At 43.3% G+C, this 24,349-nt stretch overlaps 1 protein-coding gene across 3 annotated transcripts; it reads right to left on the bottom strand.

The window, feature by feature from the left end:
• Positions 1 to 24,349, bottom strand: myom2b (myomesin 2b). 3 transcript variants are annotated; one of them, XM_076023937.1, is made up of 39 exons: positions 24,223 to 24,349; positions 22,085 to 22,188; positions 19,665 to 19,713; positions 19,358 to 19,512; positions 19,161 to 19,247; positions 17,450 to 17,538; positions 17,201 to 17,251; positions 16,865 to 17,029; positions 16,309 to 16,470; positions 16,062 to 16,203; positions 15,504 to 15,703; positions 15,229 to 15,282; positions 14,936 to 15,063; positions 14,279 to 14,462; positions 14,030 to 14,204; positions 13,812 to 13,933; positions 13,516 to 13,703; positions 13,318 to 13,444; positions 13,039 to 13,217; positions 12,451 to 12,565; positions 12,191 to 12,350; positions 11,880 to 11,986; positions 10,726 to 10,770; positions 10,178 to 10,314; positions 9,859 to 10,003; positions 9,491 to 9,553; positions 9,114 to 9,181; positions 8,068 to 8,181; positions 7,839 to 7,926; positions 7,168 to 7,206; positions 5,984 to 6,089; positions 5,366 to 5,432; positions 4,940 to 5,036; positions 4,320 to 4,356; positions 3,221 to 3,243; positions 3,050 to 3,105; positions 2,853 to 2,942; positions 802 to 927; positions 1 to 423 (listed from the first exon to the last, which is right to left on the bottom strand). In XM_076023937.1, the coding sequence occupies exons 2-39, from the start codon at positions 22,165 to 22,167 to the stop codon at positions 211 to 213; spliced, it is 4,236 nt and encodes a 1,411-aa protein (XP_075880052.1). In that variant the 5' UTR covers positions 22,168 to 22,188; positions 24,223 to 24,349; the 3' UTR covers positions 1 to 210. The 3 variants fall into 3 exon arrangements, with proteins under 3 accessions (XP_075880052.1, XP_075880062.1, XP_075880069.1); XM_076023947.1 differs by having other exon boundaries at positions 22,085 to 22,176; positions 24,225 to 24,242; XM_076023954.1 differs by lacking the exon at positions 22,085 to 22,188 and having other exon boundaries at positions 24,223 to 24,320.

Below are 24,349 nucleotides of genomic sequence, written 5' to 3'. Positions count from 1 at the left end.
TTATTCATTTAACTTTTTCCATATTATTTTATTTCAAGCTTCTTCTTTTTTTTTTATTCCTCCCAAGACGGCCGCCATATCTCAGAAAGACATTTCATACATCCTCTTTTTCTCTTGACTCTAATTCAATGCAATCGGACCATCGTGATTCTACGTGGCCTGTGTGTGTGCCAGTGTGTGAATATCTTTCGGGACTCATTTTTGATTCATCTACTTCCTCCTGGTGGGAGTGGGACTCTTCACCCCCCTCCCTGGGGTCTGGGCCTTTGGAGGGGCGTGGCTGGGGGCAGCGGGGGCAGGGCTGGCGGCGGCCTGGCTCTTGGACTGCGGGATCTCGATGGGGAGCTTGGGAGGGATGATTGTTTTCGGGGTCAGAGTTGGCCTCGCCTCGGGGAGTTTCTCTCCCTGACGGTACACGCTGACCTGGAGAGGGAAGACGGAGAGATTCAGCGCCGATGTCGACGTTATAGAGACATTTTTTTCCTCCGCGCACACACACACACACACACACACACGCGAGCGCGCACATCCAGCTCTCCTCTCTGTATCCCCACCCACAAACGCATTAGCATCTGGCGTGGCGCTCATTGTGAGCGTGAGGCAAATAAAAACTGACAGCTGCACAAAAATCTGCAAATATCAGCTTTTGCATTTCCATGAATATCTGCGGCGCTTAGTCACACCGTCGAGAGGGGAAAAAAAAAAGCCCAAACAAATTTGCACCGTAGATCATTGAGGGAAAGAAATGTACAGCCCCGGTAACATCCTTTAAGTTTGCAGCGCGCGGTGATAAGAACTCACCACTATATCCACAGACTCCCCTCCGTATTTGTTCTGGACAATCATGGTATATCTGCCAGAATCCTCCATGGAAACACCTTTGATCGTCAGACTGGCAAACTTGCCCTGGTCCAGCGAGACCACATACTGAAAAGTGAAATCAAAGGTTATAAAAAGAGAAAAGAGGCAGCCGCAGCAACTCAGGCATGGTTTAACATTTAAAGGGAGAGGGGGGGTGGGGAGTGGGGGGGCGGGGGGGTTGGACAGGCCTGTCACATCACTTAAAGCTTTGATTCATCTTTCAGTCGGTTGGCTTCCTTTAGCGAAAGCTGAGCCCTGCGCCTTGACTGAATGAAAACAACTAAACTATTAACTGTATAGTATTGCCTATATAGTCTGTGGCGATGAAGCTTGTTGGTTGAACGAAAATATCCTGTAGCATAAATAAGCGCTTTTGACATGGAAACTGTGAACTTTTAAATCCCTCCAAAGGTGCAGCAAGAAGTTCCTGTTTTGTTTGTGTTTGTGAGTGCCGATGACGGACGCACACTATTTCAATTTCCCTTCTCAAATTAATGTCTTTGAAATTGAAAAATTAAATCCTTTGCACCTTGAACAGCGGTCCAAACAAGAGATACATTGAATGTTTAAGACCAGTGGGTGTCTTTTCTGTTTATGCTGGAGTATAATCAACTTCATTTATCCGACCACTGTGAGCTAAACTGCACCTTGGCTCATCCCTGCAGCTGTAAGGTGGCTTAATAACAGAGAGTGAAAACCTCACACTGACTACCGTGAAATGTATGTTGGGTGTGTGCGTGTGTGTGTGTGTGTGTGTGTGTGTGTGTGAGTGTGAGTGAGAGAGAGAGAGAGAGAGAGAGGGGGAGAGAGAGAGAGGGAGAGAGAGAGAGAGAAAACCATGTTTTGCTGTCACGACCCTATAGAGTTATACAATATACCTATTTCTCCTTTGAGTTTCAGTGTAATATTTTCTAGATATATACGTATATATAAAGACACACACACACACAAAGATTTTTTCTGATTTTTTTCCTGATTTTTTTTCCTTTGAATCTCTCCGGTAGCCTCTGTGGTTGCTGCACAGGGGAGACGCACTCCTGAGGTTTGAGAAGCAGATCACTAAGGACACCGGGTTGTTGTTTTGCAGATGAATAGCAGGTGAGGAGATGAATAAATAGGAGGGCAAACTTCAACACATATTCCACCTGGGCCGGGGATTCTCAAAGTTTAATCTTAAAAAGCTGCCTGGAGCCGCAGGATGCAGATGCTGTTGGAAGAGCCTCTGCTGGCTTGGAGTGAGATGCTAGGCTTGTACTGGCTGGCAAGTAGGTCAATAAGTTATGTGACTCAAATTTTCTTATACTAAAAAAAAAAAAAAATGGGAGGAGTTGCTGATAGTTTTAACTTTACCTACTGTACACGTGTTGATGCCTCCAGTGTGGCACCTGGAGCTTCACGCTCTGGAGCATGTTTAATTTATTCCAAGGTGGCTCGCAGCAGCAAGGATGCTTATTGAAGTTCCCATTCATCTGTTTGTTTTAATGTACGCAGTCGAGCCCTAAAGAATTCACCTCAGCCTTCCCTCGGGTATTGACCATATTTATTTTTACTAAACTTTTTTTAATTGCTTCCTTTCTATAAATATGTATTTCTTCTTTTAACCTAAAGGGATAATTATGCATGTTTTATTTATTTATTTATTATTCTCTTTTAGTCTCTCTTAGTAAGTGGCTGGTGTTAAAGATACTGCCAAAGATATGTTTGAATTTCTAAACATAATTAAAGGAGGCGGGGCAGTATTTCCAGATGAGTCTGCAGCTTAGCCCATTCACAGCATGGATTTCAGGACAACAGCCATGTGTCAAGAGCAGGGCGGGCTTTAGGGCTGATCAAGTAGCACTGATTGGTTGGTTATAAGCAGTAATACAACCAGTCAGAGCGCCTTTGTCGTTCTAACTAGTTAGTGTCAAAAGATAAACTCAAAGCATGTATTTAGAACAGAAGTAAGTCAACCTTTTGTGTTGGAGACGTGATTTCCTGCAGGACTTTACCTGATCATCAGGCTCCACCTCGTTCCCGCTCTTCAGCCATGACACCTGAGGTTTGGGGTCTCCGCACACTGTGCATGTTAAGCTCAGGGTCTACAGCGGTGACAAGATGAGACCTCTTGAGTCACACATGCATAAATAACACAAAGGGAAGAAATCACAGTCACATGACCTTCAGACACACACACACACACACACACCTTCTTCTCCATGATGGTGACCACGTCTGGCAATCCGCCCACCACCATACCACGGTCTGGAACAAGCACGTTAGCACTCAGTTTGAAAAAAACAAACAAAAATTCAATGATAACTGGCTGCACAACTAGTGAATACTGAAGAAAATACATGAAAGTAGCCAGCCAACTCACTTCTCTCAGCATAAGCCTCAGCTCTGAAACACAGAAAAAAAAAACAGGTTTCAAACAAATAAAAAAAAAGGAATTTCTATGTGTATTTTTTCCATTTCTATAGTTTTCATTGTTGCATATACATACAGACATGTGAGTCTGTGTGTGTTTTGTAAACTCACACATATATACAAAAAACATATATACCCTCGCACATATATGCATTGACAAGTCAAGATCTTCTGAGGCTATAAAATATCCTTCTCGTATTGCAAATGGCTCTGCCTCAGTAGGAGCAGTTAGGTTGAGTGCCAAGAGGCTCATTAGTTTAGTCACATCAAATCTCTTTGTTTGTAGAAAGTAATGATCCTTCCTTTGTAAGAACTGGGAGAGGGCTGTCTTAGCAGCACGCGAGCACCAGAGGTCAGCAGCAGGAGCAGATGGCCGATGGACCTCTGCGCTGCCTTCGCATGTCCACACTCAATCTAAAGGCCAGCGGGGTGTCATCACTTTCAAGACGTTTGTAAATAAATAAATACCTGCGTTTACATGTTTCCACTGGGTCTGCTGACATAAATATCCGCATTTAAAAAAAAAAAAAAGTCCCTAAAAATAAATAACTTTTGTGTTTTCATTTGGGTTTTAGTGGTTTTACCCTGACATCAGAAAGATGTGAGATCCAGTGGGGCAGCGGAAAACAGGGACTAGCATTAACATATTGAATATTAACATGTTCATTTGCTTTGATCTCAGATCATAAAACACCGTCGAGAGAGTTGTCAGACAAGGTTTTCTCAGTACGGTGACTCTGAAAACAGAAACTGTTACATTTCAAAAGGAAAAGTCCTCTTTTTTTTTTGCTCAATCATGTCATTTTCTTTCACTAGTTACCGTATGGTTTAGTTTTTCATTTTGCCCAATATATGTTATAGAAACGTGCATTACAGGGAATCTTTTTTTTTTTGCAAATGTTACCTGCAAACCTTTATCAGCTTTCAGTTTCAATGCTGTGGCAAAGGATCAAATGTGACGCAAACAGAATGAAAAGTCCAAATAAAATAATTGAATCCCTCCTCTGTCTTTCACCCAGATAAACAGAATCGTAAGAATAAAGACTTACTTGAGTTTCTGGAACTCGGCGTAGGCCTTCTCGTACACTGTAAGGGGGGGGAAAAAAACAGAAGTTAAAGGCAAAGTTTGTCCAATCATTGACCCTTTCAACCCTCTCAGCACAGGAGATCTATCTGCTGGTGTGGAAACGCTCGACCCCACTTTTAATATCCCATCATAAGCAACTGCAGGGCTCAGCTTTTGATAAATTAGTTACACAAACATGCAGTGGTGAAAATATAAATATGCCACTTTCTGGCACAGCTTTGTCAGGAGGGGAATGTTGCTGCATGAAAACAGAGCGCCAATATTCGGTGCGAACTGAGAGGAAAGGCTTGTACTTTGAGGTTTTCTTTGGGATATGTTGACACATTTTCTGCAACAAGAAAAGAAATCTACCCTGCGGATTCAATTGAAACCAACAAAATCTACCTTTTTTTTTTTTTTTTTTTTATTTATTTTTATTATTATTTTGACTTCAAAAAGAGCCCGTTTCCATGCATGCGGCTGAGGACGAGCGCTTGACTCTTGAAAGCAGACCACGTTGCTGCTCGTTGTTTTTCAGATGATCAATTAAAGCAGAATGAAACTCAGGACAGGAAGTGTTAATGAGGCCAGGAACAGACAGACCTTCGCCACTCAGGTCCAGTGAGCGTTTATGGGAGTTTTCTGGGTCAGTGATCACGATGGAGTAGATTCCTTGATCCCTCTCCGTTGGCTCAATAACCTGCCGATCAATTCATCAATAAGGCATTTACTTTTTTTTTTAACTTAATGAGAAAAAGCCATACCTTTAAAAATAAGATACATTCATTTTCTAAGTTCTGACATAGTCCCACACAGGCATAAAATAAAAAATAAAAAGCCCACATGATTGAATTGATAGTTTTAATGACTTACAAAAGCCCTGAAAAAAAGGAGAAATTATCTATTTCGTCTTGCAGCCGTCGCCTCCACAAAGGTGGAAGTGGCCCTGCCTGCTTGTCAGTAAATCACCCACGGACGATCCACTTAAGAGGCAGACATTGTTCAGCACTATACAGAAGACGATTATACCTCCATTGTTGCCATGGAAGACTCTCCTCCAATCTTAACTTTGTCACTGTGGGAGAGTCGGGTTTCACTGAGGAGAGAGCAGAAGAGGACAGATTGGTGAGCTGTGGTGAAGTTTTTTTTTTTTTTTTTTTTTTATCTAAGTGTCACTGTCAAACTCTGTCAGAGAAAAAGAGAGGAGGCTTCAAAATCAAGCCTCAGATTTGTTTTGTTCTCTTTTTTTGTTTTCTCTGAGTAGCAGTTTGAGCAGAGACGCTGTCCATCTTTCTCGCTGGGACTGAGTGCTGGTAAGCGCAGAAAATCGTAGTCACTGATAGAAAATGAGCGAGAAACTGAAGGGGGGTGGGGGGGTGCTACTGTTATTTTTGCTACAAAACAGTGCAATTTTACCGCAATATCCCGGATAATGAGGACACTTTCCAGCTGCTATCTCAAGCTGTATTAAGAGGCTTATTGTTTCTGCCACTGCCCACAGTTAAAAGTAACAAATAGCAAAAAAAAAACAAAAACAACAATGTTCTAGCATTAAAACTCAAATTCAGGCAAAGAAATGCGGAACAAGCTTTTAGCCACGTGCTAAAGTAGCGCTGATGCTAAGTGTGCTGTGGTGCGGCGCCTCACCCGTGCAGCCAGGTGATGTTCATCTCGCCAGTGTAATACTTCATGTGACACTGCAGCTGAATTCCCGTGGCTGTGCACTTGATGACCAGCTCGGCTGCAGTGGCTCCTGCGGGACGGGGAGAGGGGAGGTGATGGAGTTTAGTTAGGGTACGTTTTAAAAAAAAAAGAAAAATTTGTACCACACGTTTTCTATTTGCTGCTGAAAGGCAGCCCCCTCCGTGCTGGGAGAGCAACAGGATGCTCTTTCATTCATTTTTAACTCAAAATAAATCAAACAGAATTACATCCATCTGCACTTATTTGTACATGCAGCATCCAATTTGAGATGCTCTCTCTTGACGTTTTTTTTTTTTTTCTACCCTCCAGCCTCGGGAGGCCAAGTAGTATAAATGAAGCAAAGTGCTCACTGTTTCCATGCAACTGTCAATAAAGCACTTCAAACACTGGGAGCTGTTGTACCTAAAAGGGGTTTGCGTGCCTGCTGAATGTCTGTGCGTCACTAAATTCACTACAAGTTACAAGTGTGTCATCCACCTGGCCACATTACCATGGTTTCCAATTTTTTCCCAATAATAAACCCCCTTCCTCCACTGCAGCTGCCGCCGGAACGTCTGGTGCAGCAGGGCTGTCAAGTGACTGTCTCGCAAAGAGAAAGATGCTCCTCCACACCTCCGTCACTGTGACAGCGCAGCGGAATTTTAAAGCGATTTCACCACGGGATGGCATGATGACCAAATGCTTCAAGCATGACAACTTCTGCCACATGCTGATAAGTCAGAGTGTGTGTGTGTGTGTGTGTGTGTGTGTGTGTGTGTGTGTGTGTGTGTGTGTGTGAGCGAGCGCGGGCAGGATTTTAAAACAGAAATAAATCAGTCTGGCCGTGGATCTAAAGTCTCTGCAGCATGATGGCTTTGGCCTTGTTGAATCCAGATCATGTGTGTCTGATCCCCTCAGTGGGTGGAGATGATGATGATGACGATGATGATGATGTTGAAGTGAACTCAAGAGTTTTTTTAGAATTGAAAAGAAACTGTTTCATAAAAAGATTAAAAAAAAAAAAAAAAAACAAAGTTGCAAAAGTGTGTGTGTGTGTGTGTGTGTGTGTGTGTGTGTGTGTGTGTGTGTGTGTGTGTGTGTGTGTGTGTGTGTGTGAGAGAGAGAGAGAGAGAGAGAGAGAGACTGACCTGCCAGCGTGGTGAGCTTGTTGATGGCCTCGTCAAACACTGGAGAGAAAAACAGAATAGCATGAAGTTGCAATGCTGCCCCCTACTGTCGCTCTGCAAATCGGTCATCATCTTGCGCCAGTGTTGGTCTCCTGGCGTGGACACGTTCAACACTCACAGTGACACAATATCCCTGTTGTTATTCAGAGATTTCCTCTATGTCTTCATTGTGTTTCATGGAACGAATGGAAGGGAGGGTAAAAAAAAAAGAGGAGCAGTGCCTGTTTTCTAACCTTGACCTTCACGGGTCTGATTAAATTGAATGTGAGGTTCTATAAAAGTGAGGATGAAAGATCTAATGAGACACCGCCATCCACCGTCAGAATGATCGCGCAGGCTTACGCATGGAGTAACACTGTGCCACTGTTGCACAAGTTTAGTCTCGCACAAACTTTTGCGGAATCATGAAAATTGATTTTCGGGGGATTAAATGCAGCCAGCGGGCGAAGGAGCTGCCGCAAAGCAGCAGCAGCAGCAGCTATTTTTAAACAGGAGTTAGAGGTTACCGTGGTTGTTTGAAATGTATTGTATTAACCGCTGGAAGTGTTTACATAGGTGATTTATTTTAGCTCATATGTTTCTGCCCTATGTATATATTCTTTATTGTTCAGCTTCACCATTCATGAATTCACCTTTTCCAGAGATGTCGATTTGGCTCATATCCTTTCCTCTTTCATCACTGATGGTGGCTTTATAAATTCCTGCTGTCTTCAGTGAAAACTGCAGGAGGAAAAAAAAAGAGCACATCATTGACATTTATTCATTAATTCTCTGTTCACCCACCAACTTTTACAGTGGCAAAGTCACTCGACATGGTGATGTATTTGCTGAATGAATGTTCCTGTTTTATGGTGCAATTACCAGTTTAATTGGCAGTTTACAAACTCCGGCTCCCAGGTCAGGCTTCACATCAGGGATGATCTCAGTGTCCTCTTTGTACCAGTGGAACTCTGACTCCTTCTTCAGGTTAGCAACCTGCCGCCGCAACATAGACACAGACTCGGGACCGCGTTCGAAACAACATTTGATCCTCTCGTCTTTTCACAGCTTTCAATCAGCAGCAAGTCTGAATTCTGAAGGCAGTCCAGCTTCCTGGGGGGTCATCGATCTGTCTGGAGGTTTGCATGCAGTGCCCCCCCCCCCCCCCCCCCGCCCCCCCCCCATCTTCTCACCTGAAGGAAGCCGCAGCCATATAACACCTGAGGTATAACATATCCATTAGAGATGTGCCGCCGTTTAAACTCGCCCAAATAAATTCACTTCCAGCTCCACCGTACGCAAAGTCGTCAGCGTTGCCATCGATTCTGCCCGGTTTATGACTCATTACCAGATGCAAATACAACGAGCCCGTGATGAGTGGAGTTCAGCCTCCGCTCATGTGACGGCTCATTAAGGCAGAGATCTCTTGCATCTGCATCCCCGCAAGTAACTCTCACCTCATCTAGCGGGATGAGATATTTCCTCTTGCCATCACGAGATCTCTCAGCTCGCAGTTATTTTTAAAGTGGAATTGTGAGCAGGCGAAATAAAAGGAGTCGACACCTTTCTGCGTGTAATCACTCTGTCTGGGCGTTCACGTGGTTCACTGCATATGGTTGTGTTGTTGCTGTGCCTCCACATTGGTGAAGGAAAAAAACTAAGCTAAACAAAACACTCATTTTGGATGAGCAGATGTCAACTTCAGATTGCCCTGAGGTTTTAATTACATCCCGCCTGCTAACAAAGCCAAGGCGAGCTCAATAGAGAGTGATCCTGCCTGTTTTTTCAGTCTGTAAATTATTAAAATGCACAGCATTGTCACATCAGACCCCCAGAAGGCGGCTCGGCAGCTCTCAGCAGTCTGATTCTTCTGCCTTTTCAGATTTGAAAAGCGCTGGCTAGTCAGTGGCTTTTGGCTGGGGCTTTACCTTGCAGACCAAGGTGACAGAGCAGTCGTCTCCAACATGAAGGGACAGGAACTCGCTGAAGTGGGGACCTGTGGTGAACAGAAAGATGGGGAGGATGTCCCAGGGAGCAAAAGCTTAAAATAAATTACTTGTGGACCTTGATGGTCGGAGCTCTATTAACTCCCATTGTGCCTTACTTCATTTAAAATTCTCTCATGCACCTACAGGAACCCTAACTAAGTGTGGATATTATATTTGTTATGCAGCGAGGTTTCTAAGGTCCCAACTCCCTCCGCTGCTCCCCCTGGTCTCGCTAACTTATTTGTTTTCCAAGGCAGAAAAGTGGATTGTTGAGCTGGCTCCCAGGCAGAGTTCTAGACGGCTTCCCTGTTTCTTACCCTCCTTGACTCTGATGTATTCTCTCCTCTGGTAGTCAGCCTCAGCCAGCGCCGCTTTGAAAGCTGTGTGCACATACAGATACACATAAACAGAGAGTAATTAAAAGATCAAAGCGTCTCCCGTTGCTGCGATAGATTCTGTCTTTGGATGAGCCTGGCTGAGGGTCCCCGGAATGAGAGCGGAATCACAATTCAAGGAAAAAAATAAAGTGATGTTGCCCAGGGCTTCTTTCACGTGGTTCAGATATACGTCGTTGCAGGGTATTAAGCACTCGCTGCCACGCATGTAGACATGCTGTAGCTAAACAGGTTGCTTTTAGGGATTCATGACAAGTTCTCCCTCATAATTCCAATCTTGTCCAACTTACCATCCCCAATCAGCACCAGGGAGCTCTGCCCTTTGCCGCCTCCATCAGTGATCTGGCAAGTGTATGTTCCTTCATTGTCCTCAGTGAAATGGTCCAGGATGAACTCGATGATGCCTGTAGAGACGTCATGACCCATCTTGTTTGGCTGTAGAAAAACACACGAGAAATGGATCAGAATTTTTTTGTGTGTGATGTTGCTGCTTTTATTTGCTTTGCTTTCAAGGCAAACTAAATTGTTTTGTTTTGTGTTGTGTTTTTTTTTTTATTATTATTATCTTTTAACTTGAAGACATCCAGCAGTTGTGAGTGCGCCTCTTACATCCGCTCCAGAGAGCTCCTTGTCGTTGGCAAAGAATTTGTAGGTGACATTGGAGGATATTTCTTCAGCTTGCAGCCAGAACTTCATCCTGCCTCTCTCCAGAATCTTATAGGCCAACTCTGATTTGAGTGGGATGACTGGCGAAGGGAAAGCAAAGTTTCAAAGACACATTGCATGTATTTACTCATAAGTTAAACACGCTGTTAGCCGGAGATGAGAGAAAGACAGGGCAAAAGAACAGAGGAACGTGAATGGAAGCTGGGCAGGTGATGCAAAAGCAGGTAAGACTTTTTTTTCTTTTTTTTTATCAAATTAGAAAAAGACGTGAAAAAAACCTAAACGTGTTCCAAAGGAAGAAAGAAATGTGAAAGGTTCAAAGAAAAGTCAGAACAAAGCAAAATGACGGCGTGAAAGAGGAACTCTGAAAAAATAAAAATGAGCGTCTGGGAGAGATTAAAGAGTCGCAAAGGGGGGAAATGTAAGAAGAGAGAGATTAAAATGGACAAAGAGATTATGAGCAATGAAAAGAGGCAGCCAGAGGAACCTACCTGGGTGTCTGATGTCGTAGCTCAGCGCCAGCATCTTTGCCAACTCTGAAATGCACAAACACAACTTATCTGCCCTGTGCAGCAGCAGAAAATACACAGGCAAACATCAAAAAAATTAAAATGCCACATTGACATGTGACTCATAAGGCTGCAGTGGTTTGGCTTAATAGGACAAGTCAGATTTATTCAGCAACACTCGCGTAACATTAGAAAAGATAGAAGCAGTGTCTGAAAAAAATATATATACACACTCTGCAGGGAAAAAGTGCAAGTGAGTATTTAATTTTTACATTTATTCAGGCACCATGAGTATGAATACGGGTGAATGTTTGCCTCTACAATTACAAGAGGTGCTAAAAGTGTACTTTTGTCAAGCGGAATTGATGCACAGTGTGTATGCATATTTTGGGCCAATGGCTCACAGTTCCCAAAAGCCGAGGAAGGCCTGTAGTTTCGTTAGCTAAGAATCAATGCACTAAGTCATGGCTGTTTTATTGTTTCCTGAAATCTAAATGAATAAATCTTCACAGATTAGGTGAGAAATATTGAATTACATGAAAATGGCAGGTTCAAATGCAGTTGCAGTCAATGCACACGTTAGAGCAAAGTGGTGCCAGAGCAAGGAACGTATGGTGGAAGGTGGCGGCGAGTTTTGAGACTGTGACCTCAAACTGTGAAAGCATACGCGCTCCCCTGGCTTTCATCACCAGTGTAATGAAACTGTTTGTTGCCGGCCTGCCAGCTTGATTGTTTTTAAAGCGCGGCCTCGCCGCTTTTATCTGTATCCCACGCAGCGCCTCAGTTCTTCGCCGCGCAGTTTCCCTTTGAATCTTTTTGCTTTTGATACTTAGAGATGTTCAAAATTTCATGGCCCAGGCAGGAGTGGGAAAAAAAAAACAAGTTCAAATCACTGTCTTAGCAGACGGGGAAAACACAAATATTCCATCAAACCACATTTAATGAAAAGGGGAAATGACAGCAGGGCAACAGCTTGCATCACAGCATTGCTAGATAATCTTGTAGCTATCGGCAGAACAAAACTGAGGCCATTGTGGAGAAATGTTACCATTAGTTTAGCTTTTACTTTTATTAAAAAAAAAGAAATCATTACCAGAGTTTGACTATTACTTGGAAGGCTGTGGGAATAACCCTACCTTCAGCAGAGATGTCGAAGCTGGAGGACACTCCCGCTGTGTTGGTGACTGAGACAGAGTAGGTCCCAAAGTCCTCTTTGTCTGCGTGCTTGAAGATCATCTTAGAACTGTGATGCACAGACAGACAGAAGGGTGATCCATACGCTAACTCTGTGTGTGTGTGTGTGTGTGTGTGTGTGTGTGTGTGTGTGTGTGTGTGTGTGTGTGTGTGTGTGTGTGTGTGTGTGTGTGTGTGTGTCTTCAAAGTGAGGACCTTTAACTCTTTTATTAAATCTTTTTTTTTTTTTTAGCATTAGGATTGCTTGTCTTACACGTTGCCCTCGGTCCTGATCTCCCCCTTGGAGAATTCTGTGATCTCCTTGTAGTCTCTCTTCCAGACAAAGTGCGAGCCCTCGTTCATTTGGCAGGATTCAAATGTCAGGACAATGTCACCTGACTTTTGATCCACCGTGCAGGACACTTCTTGGGCTCCTTGAATCAAAGAATCAAAAGTGAGTCTTTTAAAGACCGGAGCAAACCGCGCACTGTGTACTGTGCATTGTGCATTGTGCGCTTTGTGATTTGACTTTACCCTCTACAGCCTTTGCACACATGGAGTCAGAGGCCATGGAAGCCATGCCCACTCCTGCAGCATTGGCTGCACGCACTCTAAATTCATAGCTTGCGTCCTCCTCCAGACCAGTCACCTAGGAGACAGACAGCTGCAGATGAGGTCTGATGCTTTTTCTCCCCTCAATGAGTTAAAAACCAAACAAAACAGCATTTTGTAAAAGAAATACCTGGCCTTGAAGAATGTTAAACTGTCTGAAATCTATTGATCTCGGCTACCGAATGCAGCTTAGCATCCTGCTGCGACGTTCCATGAAAGAGAGAATTTAGGCAGTTTCTTTTTGCCGCGTGGCGAAATGTTTACCACTAGGTGTCAGTATTACACAATTTAATATTAACCATGAGCCGTGCAGTCTGGCAGGGCAGTCTTAAATATACCGGGTGTGGCATTTTATTTTGCTAAGGAATCGCATGCTTCATCTAAGAAAAAAAAAATAACAGCAGATGCAATCAATATTAGAGAGAAGTAAATGACTGAAAACAAACTGTCAATTGTGACATTGAGCAAACAAATAAACAACAACAATTAACGTCTCAAAAGCTCCTTCACCTTGTAAAAACGGTGGCTGACAGCCGTCTCGTTGGCCGTGATCCACTCAGAAGAGCCTGTTTTAGAGTACTCGACATGGTAGCCTGTGATTGGTCCAGAGCCGGTGTACACAGGCTTCTGCCACTCGACCACTATCGAGTCATTTCGCACTTCAGTGAGTGTCAGGTCGTAAGCAGGGCCTATAGGGGAGGTATTGAATATGATAATAAATGACGTTTTCTGTCCGTGTTTGGAGCTTCTCAGTGAGTCGGCCGTGACTCGGGAGGTGGTCACACTCACCGGATTCGGGCATTGTCCAGACCTCGCAGGTGAAGTCAGCCGAGTGTTTAGAAGCTGGTCCGAGACCAGCCAGGTTGGCCGCGTACACCTTGAACTGGTATATCGCTCCCTCTGTCAGACCCTCCACCTGCCAGCCAGTAATTAACGTCAGCGCTTCATTCACTCATCTATTCATCGGTTGAAAAGGTGTCATTGTACCTTATAGAGTCTTTCTCCGACTGGCGGGACGTTGACCTCCCTCCACATGGTTGTCCCACTGCGTCTCTTGTCCACGTAATATTCCTTGATCTTTGCGCCACCAGACTCAAGAGGCTTCTTCCAGTTCAGGATCATCGAGTGGCCGTCACAGCTCAGCATCGAGATGTCATAAGGGGCAGAGGGAGGGGCTAAGCGGAACACAATTAAAAGGAGAATTATCAAAATTGTCATTGGGAAACACTTCAGAACAGCTGCCAGGACTAATGTTGATTATCACTAAGAACCATGGGACTCACTGAGAGCAGCCAGGACGGAGATGGGTGCAGACTCCTGTGACTCGTCGCTCAGACCCAGCTCGTTGATGGCCTGGACACGAAACATGTAGGTCTCTCCTTTGGTCAGGCCACTGACCACAAACCTGCAGTCACATGCAAAAACCACAAATCAGCCAACTTTCAGAAGAAAACACATTTCTTAGCGCAGCAGGAAACTCTGTCTTGGATTTTGGTTATACTTGGAGTCCTTGTGGGGTTTGTGATTGGCCGAAGTCCAGGCTTTGGATCCTTTCACACACTGATCGATGTAGTAGCCAATCAAATTGTTGGGCTCTTTTGGCGAAGCCCACTGGATGAGGACAGATGTGTCTGTTTCCCTGGTAGCAATCACCTGACCGGGAGCGGAGGGCACACCTGCAAACAGACCCACCTTTCACCCGGCTGTTGTTGGGAAAAGAATCAGACAAAAGAAAAGGATGGAAACACACCTTTGAGCTCCTGTGTCTTGATGGATCCAGTCGGCTCAGAGGGCTCACTGCAGCCATACATATTGGCAGACAGAACTCTGAACCTGTATTGTTTGCCCTCTGCCAGATCAAACGCGGCGTAACGGGGAGATCGGATGGGGACCTGAGTGTTTACACGCTGCCATGCTCCGCTCTCCTCCAGGCACTGTGGAGAAGAAGAGAGGGGATACTGGCATTGTTGGAATTTTTGAGCATATTGTGCATCCCAGTAATTGTTTCGCCTAAACAAATCGGTTCACAACTAGTCTAATTTACTGTACACAGCTGAAAGATGATCAAAGGACACTCTATGCTCTAGGAGATTTGGGGAAAAAGCATCTCAAGGATCTAAGGTAAAACAAAACATGCATAATCAAGTCACAAAATGTAAAAGGATTTGTTACTATTCATATTTAGTCTTTCATATATCACTTATTCAAACCACTGTGGTCCATTCATGCTCTAATTATTTTAATCCAGCCGAGACTGCGCCGGATAAAAATCCAGCCTGCATGCAAACTGCAGCAGCCTTGCCGAGAGTCATGACTGATAATCAAATGCAAGACATACGGCGCATTTCTACATCGGTAGTCTCGTGCATATCCAGCGTGATATGCACACCAGCGGCAGTGTCATTACCTTTTCCATGTAGTACCACATTGGAGCTCTGCTGGAGTAAGCAGGAGCTTTCCAGCTCAGAACAACGTAAGTCCTGTCTGTTTCTGAGGCATGAATTGCTGTCGGTGCAGCTGGAGGCTTTCCTTCATCTGCACAAGAGAACACACACACACACACACACACACACACACACACACACACACACACATTTTATACTCAGATTAGAGAAATTGCAGGGTGGCACTGTCCACGGTGATAAATGCACCATGTCTTTTCACTCTCCAATTTAGAAATGTGCTCAGTTTAGCTCTCACCTTCCACTTCATCATGGTAAGACACAACTTTCAGCTTCCCTCCAAGTTTTTTGGCTGCAGAAAGAGTGAAAACGTAAAATTAAAACAGTAAAGCAATAAATATTTGTGGCCAGTGATGCTGGATTGCAAGGTAAGCCACTTATAGTAACGAAAAATAACTATAACAAATAAATTCCAGCAAAAGAAATATTGAAACGTACAAGGCTGATCACGTATGAAAACCTGCATCATATTATAACATAATATTATATTGATGATATTCAAGTCCAACCCACTATGAAGCTTCTCAAACTCAGTGGGGTCCAGGGCAGCGATGGGGTCCGACATGCGTGAAGCTTTGCTGATTCCATGGGAGTTGACCGCTCTCACTCTAAAGTAGTAGGAGTGTCCTTCGAACAGCCCGGACACTGGGTATTTACAAATCTTAATGGGGTGATCGTTGCACTGGGCCCAGTTCTCAGTTCCAACCTCACACCTATGAAAATTTACATTGAGACAAGGGAACAGAAAGAAAGGTTAAAGAGGGGAACAAAACACTTCCAAAATCAGCAAAGTAGCAACATGTAGAAAATGGTTTTGGATTGATACTATCAATCCAATACTGACAGATACTGATTCTGGACTTCTTCAGGAGAGCATTCCGGACATTGACATAAAATCCCACAAGCCAGGTGTGTTGTAAACATAAACCAGACAGAGTTAAGATTGAAAATCAATGACGGGCAGAATTCTTTTGGCTTGTAGACGTTGAAGCCTCCGCGATGAATTCCTATAGTCGGCCTTTATGTTGGTGAGTTAATCTATTTGTGGTGTTCATGTTCACTTTCTCCTACTTGTCCACAAAGTATCCCAGGATCGGTCCCTCTGTGGTGGTGTTCGGGGGCTTCCAAGACACGATGACGTAGTCTCTGTTGGCATCGTGGATCTTGATGTCCATGGGAGCACCAGGTGCATTGGGGACCGGGGGAGGACCATCTACAGCGAATAACAGAGTAATCACAGTAATGGTATTACTAATCACAAACTCTCTGCATGGATGGCAACATGGCAACATGGCCATGTGCAGCCAGGTGGCCTCACCTGAGACGGAGACAAAGGCACTGTGCTCTGCGGTGCCTCCTTTGGTGACCATGCGCAGCGTGTAGAGGCCTTCGTCATCCTTGTAGAGTTTGGGGAGTGTCAAGGTGGTGACCCCTCTGCCAGTTTCAATCTTCACCCACTTAGAATCAAAGAGGCGCGTGTCTGCAAATGGACGTGGGATCCCGCTGTCAGTGAGATCCCATAGACCCAAATTGGCTCAGCCATGCATGAATTATTGAATGAGATTTGAGAGAAGACGATGGGTTTGGATATGCAAGATTAACTTATTAATGGGTAAGTTGTTATCAAAGCGCGCCTTTGTAACGCACGGCACCATTCGTGTTCGGTCTGCACACAGCCATTGAAAAGGCTCAACCGATTGAGGCTTGTATAGGTACTTCAACTGTAATTAAACGCGATAAAAGAACATCCATAACATATTGCAATTTTCCACTGCAGCGCCTCTGGCTGCATGTCAAGCAAAGTGGGTGTAGTAGTCGAGGTGGCAGACTTTATATATTACTGGAGATTATGGTGCAATTAGTGGAACAATTACCATCTCGGTACCACTGCGCCTCAGGCTGCAGGTTGGCCAGGTTGGGGCTCAGGGTCATGGTGGCTTTCAGGGAGGCAGATCCTCCCTCAGAGGAAAAGATGGGTCCAAACTTGTCCACAAAAGTGATGTTGATTTTAGTGTATTCAATCTTGGGCAGCATGGCCGCTAAAGCAGCGGAGGGAAAGAAAGATAAAGATGGTCAGGAACAAAGAGTTGTGCCTTTGGCTGGTTGTGAATGCATGTTGCTTCATGCACTCTAACACATAGCCAGCCCGAATTGTATTTCCTCTGTTGTGGCAAAACTGTGCTTGCACCTTGTGCACGTGTGTTGCTCACCTGTAAAAGGCAGCCATGCATAAGGGCAGGACTCCTCCTCCTGTCTGTACCCTGCACATCAGACAGAGTTCTTTTGCTACAAATATCACGACACATCGCTTTTTGTGAGTGAGAGAGAGCAAATGTGTTCAGCAACGTATTTTAAATCTTGGGCTGAGCCACCGATTGACTTCGTTTTCTTCACATGCGATTGACATGTGAGTGTGACTACACAGAAGGTAACACATCAGGTGGGTGATGAAGACTTACTCTTGACCAGGACAGCAGCCTGACTTGAGGCCTGGCCGTGGTTGTTAGTAGCCACGACAGTGTACTGAGCAGTGTCATCAGTGGTGCATCTATTGAGGGGTTGGGGGAAAAAATGCAATTGAAATCAGTGAATTACATACAGATTTGCAATTTTCAAAGGCAGCTGGTTGCATTTTTATCAAGAGATTTATTCAAACAGCCACATTTGCTGTTGCTAAATGCAGCAGCACAGCCTGTGTCTCTTTGATTGGCACGGCGCCACCAGATTCTGTTTGAAGAGACGCTGCTTGCATGTGTTTCTTGAGCGCCACATGGCCAAAATGCTGCTTAAACCCGCAAACACGCAAACAATCTGCAACGAGCTTTGATTGGGAAAAGCAAGTTAAAAGACGGTGCCAACATTTTAACGTGCATTTCTGTTCCAGGTGGATTCAAGAAGGGTTTGGAGTGTTTGTGTTAGATTACATCAGCTGATTATCCTCTGGCTGCTGTCGTTACAGCACCAGTTACAGTTTCATCTCTCGAGCTGAGTAATTAATTCCTGGTTGTACCTCAGTGTTTGCAATTTGGAGGTGTACAGGTCACAGGAGTTGTGTTTCATTCTGTTTGAGAGGGAAAATATCAACTATTTCCTTTGTTACTGAGACAGTGCTGGTGGAAGTGACAGCAGGGAACTGTAGTATCAGCATTTTAGGTTAACATTTAGCAACATGTATGTATGTGTGTGTGTGTGTGTGTGTGTGTGTGTGTGTGTGTGTGTGTGTGTGTGTGTGTGTGTGTCTTTGTTACGATGTTCGTATCAGGACAGTGAGTTTGAGGGGTGGATAACTTCTTCTTTCAACCCTTTATTTCCATAATCCCGCCATGACATGGCAATAAGCTGCTAGTTATTTGCAATTCATGAGCGATTTTAGGTTTCCTGAGCTATTTTTAAAGTTTGGATACACTCACAAGTATTCCACTGCGGCAATAGCTCTGCATTTTTCAGTGTTCAAAACATTTGCTTCTCCAAAGGAGGATTTTATTTTATTTTATTGAATTGTATTTTATTTTTCAGAGAGCCAAGGCTGTGGCCTGAGCACTGTGTCAGTGGCAGGCAGCCGGAGCTAAAGGTGGCTGTGGCCAAGGAAAGAGTGATGACTTAAAGAATCCTAGAGTGTCACGTAACACTGGGGTCAGCAGCGGAACAGCTGAGCTTCCAGAGAGCCTGCTCACATAGTGTGCAGTCATGTGACTCTGACGATATTACTCAGAAACATTTGGCGATTATAATGGAAGCTGAAAGTGTGTTAAAGTGTGTTAGTTTCAGTCGCATGACAGTAGCAAAATGTTAATTGTAATCTGTTTATTGTGATATTTGTAGGAGGTTTTTACAAACCGATTCTTAAGAATCAATTCAGAACCAATTCTATGTTTTCAGTTGTTGAGACAGGATTTTAATACGCGCTGGCAAGAATGACTTCCCCTCTTAGATTCGACATTCATGGCAATGTTTAGATACAAATAGCACTGCAGCCGTAGTAACGCATTGCACCGTTCATAAAACCGAAACTGACCCTCAGATGTGAACAATGCCCCTTGATTGTTCATGAAAACTTTTGTTGCCATTAAATCTTTCAAACATCTGTTTAAGCAATAGAAAAACGCTTGGCATTGACTATCACCAAAAGTGAATGAAATACAATGAAATGCATAATTTTGACTTGCTGACCTTGGAATCTCGAGAGAATGAACTCCGCCCTTCACATCAACCAGGTACCTCCCAGAAGACATGTCCAGCGTCACATCGTCCCTGTACCTAAAACGCAGCACAGCAAGAGTTCAGCACGACGAGGGAATTCATCCATTCAGTCAGCATGAGTGTAAGATAATGAAGATCCAATGACACTATTTACTATTACTACCAACCATTTCACGATAGGCAAGGGGAAGCCATCAACGGTGCAGAAGAGTTTGACAGAGGTGTTTTCAAACACGGTGTGGGACCTGAGTCTAACCAGGAAATGTGGCCCCCTGACCATGGGACCCTCGTACACATATTTCTCTGTTGCCTTCTTCTTCACCTAAACAGGAGAAGAGGAAAAACAAAATTGCACTTTGAATGAAAACTTAAAATCACATTTGCATAAAATGTAAATGTACCTGTGTTTGCATAAAGAGCTGCTCTAACCCTATGGGATTTTGGATGCAAGATTAAAAAACTAATTGTACTCACCACTTCCTTCACTCGGCAATAGGCGCATTGATCCTCCATCGCCGCAGTGCTGGAAAGGCAAAAAGTCAATCAGATTCACTGGGCAGAAAATACTAAACCCCCTGATGAGTATTCATATGCATCTGTGATGTTAATTTAACATCAATCTACATACTCTCTTTCAGAAAAAGGGGCATTTTTTTTTTTAAACAAATTCCCTTATCTGCCCTTCTAAAAGTGGCAAAGTGACATACACAAAGTTGTACAGTATTTCAGTTTTAACTGTGAGTGACTCCCCTGTGATCTTAATCCCAGCCAAACCACATAAACACACTGTGGCACTCAGAGTCGAGGGGGAATCCTAATTGTCTCAAGTGACTGACAGCGTGAGACAGTGACAGTCAGCGCATTACTAACCGATTCCCTCAGAGGCTGCGGCTCTCTTCCAGGATTTCACTTCACTGCTCTGCATCTGCTTGAATGTTTGCACTGCATTATGTCAAGTGTAATACACGGCTACATGGCACTATGAGTTCCAATAGCTGCTGAAAGACCTTGAAATGTGGTCGTATGTCAATCTCCACCTCAAATGTCTCACAATAAATTAACTTCACCAATATGTTTGCATTGTTTACTGCTGTTGTTTTCTTCACTTTTTAGGCTGTGAGTGCTGAAAAACGTATTTCCGGAATAGGCCCCTTGTGATATCACTAAGGACACTCACAGCTCTCTAGGCTAGTGCCAACATCTCCAGCCAAGTGCTGGTTCCTCTGTTGCACACTGCCTTGCATTTGTTTTCTTTCAAACATGTTTGGAGCGTTTCTGCAGGGGGATATAAGTGCAATAATAATAGTAATAATAATAATAATAATAATAATAATAATGATAATAATAATAATAATAATAATGATGATGATGATGATGATGATGGTGCATTTTAGGTTTTTAGAGAAAAAGTTATACATATATATATATATATATATATATATATATATATATATATATACATATGTATATATATATATACATATGTATATACATATGTATATACATATATATATATGTATATATATATATATATATATATATATATATATATATATATATATACATATATATATATATATAAATATTTATATAGTTTTTGACAAATAATTATGGAAAATTGTTCTACTTGAGTCTGAGATTTGAAAAAAAGAAAAAGAAAACATCAGTTCTGAAAAAGGGTACAATGTCAGTTTTTGCTTCTGTTTTGTTCAGTTTTTTCATGTGAACACACATTACTACCTCTCTAAAAGTCCCTATTTCCTTTTATACATACACCTAAGAGATGACTAAACTAAGCATAATAAACCATTTGAGACCTGTAAGCCTTGGAACTGGCATCAGGCCTGTGTCCTCCTGAAGAGCTCAAGCAGCATGGCATGAACACAGGCAGTGATGAAAAGCTCTACATCCCAGTCTTTCAGCGCCGCTGTCCACAAGCCTTTAGGCCTGTGGTTGTGACTTAGTGTTTGTTTGGCAAATGGACACCACAAATTTTTACACTGTGTTGATGGGATTTGCGGGTTTATCCAAAATGGCAAAACAGGCTAGTTTAAGTGTGCTGCTGTAGAAGAGATTAAGAACGAGAAGAGAAGAGAAGTGGATACTCCCTATGTATCAACAAGGAAACTAGAAAGGTTTCTGGTTGTTTAGTTTGGACTTATGGACAGGCTTCTCCTGGTCATTGAGTGAAGAGCAAATCCCTCTGCATGTTCAAGGTACATTACTCACTAAAGTTTTGTACTCACCTGGGTTTAAAGCAAAAAAAGAAAAAGAGGAAAAAAAAATCACTTGGTCTAAGAATAAGCTCACACGTTGACGAGCCATAGTGAGTAGAAGGGAAAAATACAACACACATCACCGAAAACCCTGCTATGTTTGTGTGCTGGTTAGCTGCTCATATTAGCAAGATTAAGAAAGAGCCAGGAAAAAAGAGGTAAGTGTTGACATGAAACACATTTGTGATCGAATCAGTCAGTCAACCAAACATACATACAAACAGATATAAAGACTCACTTACGAACCAGGCTACTGTCAGCGTATGGCAGCGCATGTGTTAAAAAGGATCTGCTTCTGAGAAAAATAACTTGTGTTCTAAAAGCTCAATTGCTTACACCTCTGTGCTTTAGACTTCAGCCACACACTTATATTTAAATAGACCTGGTTAAATGTAGCAACAAAGCGTTTTTAGCCGTGGTTTGACAGAGTTAAACAGGAGATTAGTTTGGCCCTGGTGTTAATTCAGCGTAAATATTGAAGCCTTGTTGAAGTCATCACATAATTTTTTTGGGGGGGAAATTCTCTATGTTATTTGTTTTGGGTTTCGGGATAAATATGCAGATTCAGCAAACAAAGCTTAGTACTGCTACAATACTGCAGTTAGCTTTACATAGTACCTGCTGTACTCTTTAACCACATACTGGCTCTGTTTGTGGTGGTACTCATGGTTGTAATGTCCACGTTTGATCCAAGATGACATGGTGACACCGCAGACAATGACCTGTTGGGTCAACAACACACAAACGGAAAAACCAGTGACGCAGTAACGAAAAACAGCTACTTCAAACACCGACGTAACAAGGAGGACGGGAAACAGCGAGACACAAACACTCACAAAGTCGATGGGACCAACAGAGATCTTGGAAAAGGTCTATGAAACAAACTAGCATGTTGACCTGAAGTCGGTATTTTATATGTGCCTGCGATTTACTGCTATATAAGAATAGCAAGGAATGTAAATGTGCCAACCGCCTTGCCGCCCAAACAAAGGCAAGCTCTTTTGGAACTTGGACACGCGGAGGTGGAGCATTGTCGCAGACCAAAACACAAATAAACACCAGACAGGAGCGGCTTCAGGAATGACAAGGTGACACTATATTGGTTTAGAGACACCACCACGCTCACGTGCACACACACATAAACAAATGACCAAACACCATTCACAATGATGAACAGCTTGTGAAGGTAGGATCATACTGAAACATTTACCCAGTGCACATAATAATTTAGCCCAAAGCACAGAATGGGAACACCAGTCACATTCTGAAAGTGGGTTGTGATATTTTAATAAACACTCCCATAAATAGAGAGAGTTTCACAGGTTTTGTCAGAAAGTGTTCAAATAACCGAAAGACAAGTCAATGTTTTACTTTCAGATTATTATGACTGCAAAGGCAATTTGAAGCTGCTGTATTGGCTGCGTAAATGTTTCGCAGAAAGTGCCGCAGAGAAATCATGGCTCGCTCGTACGTCACACACACATAGCAACATGGAAATATGATTGTCTTACATCACACAGGTCCCCTGACACCAGAATTAAGGTCAGAGGAAACGTAAAGCACCTCTCTTGCTTCCCATCCTCACCCTGAAAGCTACCAAGACATGAGACCAGGCAAGGACATTCCACTTTCCACACCTCTGACACACTCGCCTCAATATCAGTGTCATCGTAACCGTGACTATGTTTAACTCGCAGTGGCCCAAAACTGCCAATCAAGCAGATGATGAAATAAGCTAGATGATCAAAAATGCGACCTCTGACCCCTGACTCATACAATTAATGGGGAGATGGATTTTTTTTCTCGTTAAGTGTCATGGCAGCGTCCCCAAATCCGCAGCCAGTTATGAACTTATTTGTCTCATAAAACACTCACTAGCTCTCTGCACTTGCCTTAAGCATCAGTCTGTGCAACAAATTCACTGGAGTCCCAATCACTTCTTGTGAGTCAGAGTTGATGTTTTATTCATAGAGACCTTGGGTCATGAAATTTAAGAAACCCAACAAAACATTGTGCGCCTTCATAAAATTAGCATAAAACTAAACAGCCCTGGGCCAGCAGCGACTGCAGGCAGGTCATATTTTCCAGTAGCTCCGCCTCTGTCAGTCTGCCAAATGACACCTGAGCCCCTCCATCTGTAACCGTAAACCGCTGAACCTCTTAGCCATAACTGCATAAATTAGACATTTTGCAGATTACTTTTAGCCTTGCACAAGTTTGCTCTATTTTTTGGCAGTGGCAACATAACAGAATCACAGTGGCGGGCACTGCATTTCTTCTTGAACGGAATAAAGTAAGACCACTGTGATATACCACACAGCACAACTGTATGTTATATAATCCATATTATTAGTTTTTGAAGGTATCCTACCCTGTTGTCCACTAAAGGAAGCATGTTGCTCATCCAATTTGATTGCCCACTTAGAGACCAGTTAACAGAATTGGTTGGATCTTGTTCTGCTGAATCCACCACCAACATCATGTCCATCTCTTGCTATCTCAAACAAGACTATACAGCTGCTAACAACAGTAATAATCAAATTGAAACGTCTTCAACTGGTGCAAAAATCTTCACATTCTCAATCAATTATCCTTTTATCCATATGCATTATCACCCTTGGGACCACCTGCTCTGCTCAGGGGCCACATCACTCATATAGCTCCATCCCACCAATTACAAAGGCAGATGGTAGAGGCTGACGATACAGAAGCGCTTGCATCAGGAGGAAGAGAACAAAAAACACAGTTCTACTTACCCCTTGAGATTTCTTTTGCAGCGACTTTGGTTGCTAGCCTGAATCCACAGGGAGTCAGCCTGAACCAAGAAGCAGGCCAACGAAACCACCAGCAGCAGCAGTCTGGAGCTGGCCCCCAACAGCCTCC

The sequence above is a fragment of the Nelusetta ayraudi genome, unplaced genomic scaffold, assembly GCF_046127955.1.
Source record: "Nelusetta ayraudi isolate G7.1 ecotype Tasmania unplaced genomic scaffold, CSIRO-AGI_Nayr_v1 ptg000002l, whole genome shotgun sequence".
NCBI lineage: Eukaryota > Metazoa > Chordata > Actinopteri > Tetraodontiformes > Monacanthidae > Nelusetta > Nelusetta ayraudi.
This window is presented reverse-complemented; position numbering and strand designations above follow the sequence as displayed.